This window comes from Salmo salar, chromosome ssa03 (assembly GCF_905237065.1).
Source record: "Salmo salar chromosome ssa03, Ssal_v3.1, whole genome shotgun sequence".
NCBI lineage: Eukaryota > Metazoa > Chordata > Actinopteri > Salmoniformes > Salmonidae > Salmo > Salmo salar.
Window position 1 is genome coordinate 82,724,405 of NC_059444.1, and position 8,763 is coordinate 82,733,167.

The window sequence follows — 8,763 nt, forward strand, 5'->3', positions numbered from 1 at the left end:
GAGAAACCCTTTTCTGAACTGCAAAGAACCATCGAAGGGCTCAATGGGTTCATTGAGTCCTTATGGTTCCACATAGAACCATCACCCTTCCCAAAGAACCCTTGAGGAACCCTCTTTTTTTAGTGTGTAATTACATGCTCAGTCTTATTCACCCATTACTAAACACAGTGGGAGGAGGGGGAGACTTTCACAGAAGGAATGCAGCGGCTACAGTTGAGTCACACAGGTGGCCATCTTGTAATGTAAACCAAGGTGGTCGTTTCACAGGTGGTCATCAACCCCCATCAGCCAAGTAGTCTAGTAGTCTAATTAGTGGTTTTACATCACTATTTATAGGAAATGTTTGCTTAAATGTTGACTTTTGGCAGAAAGTGTACAATTACGTTGAGTGCAATTATGTTTAGTCATGGTGCCACAGTACAGTGCAGAACTGTTAGCTAACTGAATGCTAACAGTTTACTGTAGCTAGCTCACCTTATTACAGTCATGGTGCCACAGTACAGTGCAGGGCTGTTAGCTAACTGAACACTAACAGTTTACTGTAGCTAGCTCACCTTATTATAGTCATAGTGCCACAGTACAGTGCAGGGCTGTTAGCTAACTGAACGCTAACAGTTTACTGTAGCTAGCTCACCTTATTACAGTCATAGTGCCACAGTACAGTGCAGGGCTGTTAGCTAACTGAACACTAACAGTTTACTGTAGCTAGCTCACCTTATTACAGTCATGGTGCCACAGTACAGTGCAGGGCTGTTAGCTAACTGAATGCTAACAGTTTACTGTAGCTAGCTCACCTTATTACAGTCATAGTGCCACAGTACAGTGCAGGGCTGTTAGCTAACTGAATGCTAACAGTTTACTGTAGCTAGCTCACCTTATTACAGTCATAGTGCCACAGTACAGTGCAGGGCTGTTAGCTAACTGAATGCTAACAGTTTACTGTAGCTAGCTCACCTTATTACAGTCATGGTCATCTGATAATCCCAGCTTGTTTTGGTCCCCACCCAGAGTATGCACTTTATTACAGGATCTGGTGCCAAAGTAACACACACTCATGGTACAGACCGCAAACACACACACACACACACACATGGCTGACGTGCACACACACACACACACACACACACACACACACACACACACACACACACACACACACACACACACACACACACACACACACACACACACACACACACACACACACACACACACACACACACACACACACACACACACACACACACACACACACACACACACACACAGCAGTAAAATGATAAAGGGCTGTTCAGTGGATGCAGTATTTTCCCAGGGAACAGAGGCTGGACTGTACAGAAACTTTCTGAGACACTGTTTACAGATCAGGTGGGTCCTCTCTCTGGTAGCCCACCAGTTCAAGGGACACAACCCCATACCTGTTCACATATACTGAACACACACACACTCACACAAAACGGAAACCTAAACACACACACATCAGAACTCAACTCACTATGCTCATAACAATGTAAAGCCCAGAGTTAACCATTAGACAAAGCCTTCAGGTAAACACAAGACTTCACTTATCCAGCTCCTTTGTGCTATAGACGAGACATTTGAAAGGCTTTTCTTCTCCTGTACAAGGTCTATATAAACCTCTGTTTGCTTATTTATTTCCATCTGTATGCTGCATTTCGAGGCCTTGTCAAGCCTAAACATTGCCCAGGCAGCAGGAAGAGAGAGAGAGCAGGCCTTTGCGTCTCCCTGTCAGCTAGTCAGTCATTTACATTTGAGTCATTTAGCAGACACTCTTATTCAGAGCAACCACAGGAGCAATTAGGGTTAAATGTCTTGCTCAAGGGCACATCGACAGATTTATTTCACCTAGTCAGCTCGGGGATTTGAACCAGCTATCGTCTGCTTATAACAGCTAGGGTACCTACCGTCCCAGTCAGACAGCTGTGACCCAGAAAAGATTTCCCTCCCTAGAGGAAGTGATTAGTGTTTACCTGCTCTGCTTGGGAGCCCTGTCTCCCTGCCGTTTAGCTCAACACAAAACCTATAGGTATCACTGTGTTAAGTAGGCTCATGTACACTAAGGCACTCAAACACACACGCACGCACACACGGACACACACACATATGTACTCAATCAGACACACAAACATGCACGCATGGACACGCAGGTCGTGCAAGCACACATTCAGACACGCACACTAACACACACACACTCTGTCCTGTCTGTCCTCCTGTCAGTGAAACAGGTTGTGACAGCTGCCTGATGTCTCCACCTAACAACCTTTTAACGCTTAGGGTCACTGACAGAACTCCCAGCCTGCTTCTCTTTCTGTCTCTCTCTCACTCGCCCCTTAACCTTTCTCCGTTTACCCTTCTCTCTTCCTCCATCCCTCTTTCTCTTGCTCTCCCTTTCTTTATCTCTCTCTACCTTCCCCGTCTCTCTCAATCCCAGGCAGGCAGGGAGGGAGGGAGTGAGTGAAGGAGAGGGGGAGGCAGGCAGGTTGGGAGGGAGGAAATGAAGGATAGAGGGAGGCAGGCAGGCAAGGAGGGAGAGAAGGAGAGGGGGAGGCAGGCAGGCAGGCAGGCAGGCAGGCAGGCAGGCAGGCAGGCAGGCAGGCAGGCAGGGAGGGAGGGAGGGAGGGAGGGAGGGAGGGAGGGAGGGAGGGAGGGAGGGAGGGAGGGAGGGAGGGAGGGAGGGCGGGCAATGGACACCGGGAGGAGACAGGCCATGTCAGAGCGGATGGAGAGAGAAAAGGAGACGCCATATAAAGGAGTCCTTTATGGACTGACTACTGCTTTTTCAGCATCACAAAAGACCTTTCTGTTGTTTTCCTTTCTACATGAAGAAAGCAGGCTGGGAGAGAAAGAGAGAGGGAGGGGGAAGGGAGGGAGATGGATAGACATAGTGATTAGAGCGAGAGAGGGAGAAGGATAGACAGAGCGGGGGAGAAGAGAGAAAGAGATATGGATAGACAGAGAGAGAGGCAAGCATGAAGACACAGAAACAGACTGAATGAGCAAGAGGGAGAAAGAAAAAAGAAAGGAGAGTGAGAGGAAGAGAAAGACAGTAAACAAGACAGACAGAGAAAGATATAATTCTACCTCTGTAGGGAGCCCCCCTCCTCCTCTCCCCTGTCTACTCCAGGTAAGGTTGAGGTAAAGGCTTGTAGGTAATGACACGCCTGCTGCCTGCAGCAGCTTCCTCAGTCTCCAGCCATGAATCACACTGCCTCTGATGACTCCTAAATTACTCCCTCTATTAGCTAGATCTCTCTCTCTCTCTCTCTCTCTCTCTCTCTCTCTCTCCCCCCCTTTCACTGTCAGTATGCTACCTTCTGACACAACACTTCTGGACCCGTTTTCATAAAGTATCTCAGAGTAGGAGTGCTGATCTAGGATCAGTGTTGCCTTTCCTACAGTGAGACATCTTATGAATACAGGACCTGGTACTGGAGAAATGGAAATGGTTCTTCCAGTGAGAGAGTGTATCAGCCCACTGAGCATAGACGTCTGTTCAATGTCTAGTTTTAATTTACATTGGGTTGAGTTGACAACTAATGTGAATTCAATGTAAAATCAACCCCTAAAAAATCACCTCATTGGATTTAGATTAAAAGTTAGGTGGAAAAAATACAACATTTCCTTACGTTGATAACTTTTTTTAAATACAACCAGATTTCCACGTTGATTCAACATCATTACATGACATTTTTGAGTTGAAATGAAGTAGAAACAACGTTGATTCAACCAGTTTCCCCCAGTGGTGAATCTGGCGTGAATCTGGGGCATCGGAGTAGGAATGCTGATCTAGAATCAGGTCCCCCATGTCCATATAATCTTATTAAAAGGCAAAGGCTGATCCTAGATCAGAACTCTGAGAAGCTTTGAGAATACAGGCCCTGAACTGTTGCAAACTGTAGATAAACAGGCAGAGCAGGGCTGCAGGTTCAGGTGGTTGTTGCACAACCTTTTCCCTGTAGAGTGAAGTGCAGCCAGGAATACAGGCTGCAGATACTCCACCTCTCCACCTCAGGCCTCATGTCAAGAGTCAGGTTCCCCTTTCTGTCAGTCCTTCAGTATAGACAGATAAGAACAGAACAGACCAAGAGGCTGGGGAAGATGAGAGGAGAGGGGGAGAGGAGACTGGCTCCAGGGGGGAGAGACTTCAGCAGGTCATCTCAGATGTCACCCTGTCTGAAGAGACCATCGCCTTGCTGACTGCTCTTCACTGACTCCCTGACATACACACACAAGTGCATACACGCCGAAACACATGCACGTGCATGTTCACACACACACACACACACACACACACACACACACACACACACACCCACACACAATCACCCTCCCGTCCACCATGGACCTCCTACATGCCCCTGAGGCTGCTCTCAACACTGCAGACTATCGACACGGCAGACTCTCGACACTACAGAATCTCGACACTGCAGAATCTCGACACTGCAGAATCTCGACACTGCAGACTCTCATCACTGCAGACTCTCATCACTGCAGACTCTCATCACTGCACAGACCCATATAAAACACAGGCCAAGACCAGATAAGCCCTGAAAGTCTCCTTCTAAATGACACTGACACATCCCTCCCTTCTTCCCAGGGCTCAACACAGTTGAAGAGGGTGAGAACTCCTATCTGTCTACAAGGTATAAGAGTTCAACAAGTGGCTAGGGTTTAAGGGTTTAGGATCCAATGGTTGCAACATATGCCATGGGACAAACAGACATAGATAACTGACAGTTATCTCTCTCTTTCTCCCTCTCCCTCTCCAGTGCTTTCATAATGTAGGCCTGCTATATTCCACATGTGCTGTGTTTGTGTGTTGTGATAATCTAATGAAATGTTATTGCTATGTTGATCTGATAGGAGACGCAAGACAAGTTTAACCATTGGTGATTCAATAGAGTTAACTGAATTGGCAATAGGAAATGTGGATAAAACAAACAGACAACATCAGTAATAACATACATGATAAATGATAAAATGACGTAGGCCTATATCTGTACCCCAACATAGGTGTGAGTGATGTAATGAACCCTGTATATAAGTCAAACCAAAGAAAAGCCCATTCATTGGCTATGTAATTAGTGAATAGGAGCAAATGTTTCTTGAACCAATAGTACCAACATGAACCATATGGCTAATAGAAATCATAGTTGGCATATGAGGTAGACCTTCCATTACCAACACAGGTGTTTAACGCCAATTATAGAATTATCCATTTCCATCCACAAGACAGACTTGGGGAAAGCCCAGATTTAATATTGGTCGGGTGGCCTGTGTAAATAGAGGTTCATGTGAACGCAAACAGCTTGTGCCAGCGCACCCTTCTAACCGAGTCTCCCCTTCAAAAGAGCCAGAGACAGACAGCTATATTGCTTTAGGACAAGAGACAACCACCTCCAAGGAACATGACTGCGGCAGAAAAGCTGTGCTCGCTGCACCCTGTGCGCCGCATGCCTATCCGTTTACAGCCACCGTCCAACACGCCGCATGTCCCTATCCGTTTACAGCCACAGCTGTGGCACCCTGAGTGCCATCAAGCCAGCATATTGCGGGTGACAACTGCTAAATAGAATCCGGCAAAATAAATACCGCGGTGAAAGTCCAGAGTAGGACGCGTCTTATCTCGCGCTGGTGTTTTCTTTATCAGTTCCCAAGTAGGATGCATCACTTTCTGTTCCAGAAAACCTGGCCTTCCCTCCTCCCTCACTTCTCCCTGGCCTCGACTACAAATCCGGGAACATTTCCTCCACGAGACACTTGCCTAAACACGCTCCCGTGTCGTTGTTGTTTGTTTGTTTGTCTGTTTTCAATGAGCTAATTAAAAAGACCCAAATTACTACATATAATCCCCGCCAAATGTCTTCGGGTCGGGCAGCGGGGCACAGAGCCTTTTACGCGCTCGGCGCCGAGAGCAGCTTGACCAGTCCATTCATTTCATAGCAACAGTTGTTGGAGAAGCATGCTGACTGGCTGCTGAGATCCCAAGGTAAGTCTGATACGGAGAGTCCCACAGGCTCCAGCAACTTCCACTCAGTGAAACAAGAGAATAAGTAAAACATGCATTTGCTGGTGCTGAATCAGTAACACTATCCAATCGGGTATGCCCAAATAATGCATGCTGCGTCTTTGCGACCAGAGATTCGGTATCATCGTTCATTCCCCTAGTCAATTTTATGACACCGTTCTAAGTGACTTATAAATACAACTAAACACCTTTATGGTATCGCCCAGTGCGACAGACTGGGGTTCGAGCAAAGTTCAGTGGAATGGAATCACAGTTCGTGTGCGTGACAATATCAAGAGACAGAATTTACCTACGGGGACGTCTATCTCGGAGTCCAATAGCCGCTGGAGGTCGCTGATGCTGTGGATTTCGCTGTGAGACAGTCTCTCTATCAACTCCTGCGGGACTTCCTACACACACACACACACACACACACACAATCAAGACAAAACGATTACAATGAAGATTAAAGACACACATAGACTGTAAAAGAACGCATACATTGCGTCATTATCTATTATTGTCTTATTAATTCTGGTCAATGGAGAGGAAAAATGACGCTACGGTGTGCCCATTACAGCATGCATGTTCGGCTCTCTTGAGTCTTGTTCACAGGCCGTCCGCTACACTTGCACTTGTGACTTGTTGCGGATACTAGGTTTCTCTCTCAAGCTGGAAGGAGTGTTCGGCCTCACAGCGACAGAGCCTAGGCTATTTATATATCCCAAGTACGGTTCCCATGAAAGCGTTTGGCTGGCTCAACCATAACGTTGTCACAGTTGGCTCACGCATAACCAGATTTGGAACGACCGTCAAAAATAAGTCAAATATGTTTCTTGGTGCAGTTACAAGGCTGTTTCTAAAAGCGTTCCATGCAATGCATTCATATGGCAAGTGGGGTGGTGCTGATATTGCTAGACATTTGTGTCGCCTTAGGGCTACAAGTTTGCTTCTTGTTTGTTCGTTTTTTTGCCGATTAAATAGCAAAGAATATCCAATAGGCTTTTATGACTTAATATGCACAAAGTCAGCACAAAATGGTTGCGGAACAACATTTTAAATATAAATAAAAATAGGCCTAATGTGTTTGCAAAATCTAAATAACGTGTATCCAAAATAGCCTAGGTCTATGCACAATAAGTACCTTATTACTAAATTGTTAAGTCTATAAATACTTGTGTCCCACAGCTTGTAAAACAACATGTAACAATGTCGACTGCTGTGCAGCAAAGCCCCTTCTCCAGAACAAATGCGCGCTAAGGACAGCACCCGGACCCGAAGTCCCTAGACTCCCCTCTACCCATTCGCCCCCACACTCAACCCCCTCAACCCCGCAAAACGACCCCCCGCGCCAGCAAGAGTGTGACAGCGAGAGAGAGAGAGGCATGCACTGTGCCTTACTATGGCTGGTCTTATTCAAACCCTAGAAAGTGTTTGCGAAAAACCCTTATGTCTTTCATACCTCAGCAACAGCATTCAGCAGGTACGACGTACAGAGCAGGAAGTAGCAAAGTACGGGTCTCATCTCCCTTTAATTCCGATTTCCCCCAAAACAAGAAAACGTCTCCTGCTGTAGGAGCCGCAAAGTCGCTCCTGCCCGCGGATGATCAAGAACCATCCCTTGGGGAGAGGAACATGTGAGTAGTCCCGTTCAGTCGCCCGCGGTACAACTCCTAAACACTTGTTTGGGGAACTCTGCGGATATCTGAAGTGCTTTGAAGTAGAGTAGTTGACTGCAATGTAATTCACATTCGTGCGCGTCCGCCACTCCGAGCCCTCTCTCCGTGACAGAAGTAGAGCAGACAAAAGTGCATGGCTGGCTCCTTAGACCAGTTGAGCAGTAAGGCAATCCCAACAGAAGACCTTGACAATCATTGCACTTGTTATCGACCCCCCAAGAACGAATAACTTGTTAAGTCTTCTTCAGAGGTTGGAAAACATGTGTAACAGTTTCCCTTGTTCTCAAATATTTCGAGTTCTATACCCAAATATTATTATTTAAACGATGAACATGAAAGACCATGACATTTTTCAACAACAAAAAGTGCGTCTTTTTAAAATAGTACAATCCCAGGTTTAAGTCCCGTAATGAAAACCAAAAATAGAGCAGCGGAAATAGCTCTATAAAAAGTTGTCCGTGTGTTCTATCCAGTGAGTGCTTAGCTTGCAGTGTGGAATAGAGAGCTCGACAGGTCCGTCTCTGTGTTGGACTCTGGAGTGAATAAAGTCTCGAGCGCACCGGAGCCGCTGAATATAGTGAGCCTGAGCTGTGGGAGTTGGGTGAGCCGCGTGCCTGATGCGCCTCCCCTCGCGCTCCGGTGGTGCTCTCCCATCAATTCACCAAGCCTGGGAGCTGGTTGGTTGGCGGATGATTTAAAAACATATCCTCCTCTACCTCCAACCACTACCCCAACCCATGACGTCACCTACAAAAAACACGCGTAGGCTATTGATTTAGCTACATATTAACAAACTACATCTAAAATAAAGATTTGAACATAATAACAAGATATATATTTAATGATGATGAAGATGATAAAGCCCATGCCTTTGACCATCACCAATCTTCCTTGATACACAGAGAGTAACCAACTGTTACAACACCTCTTAACAGTATCATGCATGAGTGATCCATTTAACAAACTTGTATCCAAGCCTATGTCACCCAAATCATCAAAATCAAATGTTATTTGTCACATGCTTAGTAAACAACAGGTGTAGGCTTAATAAGAATA

At 46.1% G+C, this 8,763-nt stretch overlaps 1 protein-coding gene across 4 annotated transcripts in view; it reads right to left on the minus strand.

Annotated features, from left to right (window-relative positions):
- The window catches only part of LOC123723765 (platelet-derived growth factor subunit A), a 31,045-nt gene extending 22,768 nt beyond the window's left edge, over positions 1-8,277 (minus strand). Inside the window, exons 1-2 of one of the 4 annotated variants that reach the window (XR_006769256.1) lie at positions 7,491-8,275; positions 6,339-6,438 (exon numbers count right to left, since the gene is read on the minus strand). Coding sequence is in view for 2 of the 4 variants with exons in the window: in XM_045715629.1 (XP_045571585.1) it covers positions 6,339-6,438; positions 7,491-7,553 (163 nt within the window). In the remaining 2 variants the exon portion in view is untranslated. Of the gene's footprint in view, positions 1-6,338; positions 6,439-7,490 lie in introns of those variants that run through there. The other 3 variants (XM_045715629.1, XM_045715630.1, XR_006769257.1) reach the window with 3 other exon arrangements.
- Positions 8,278-8,763: the final 486 nt, after the last annotated feature.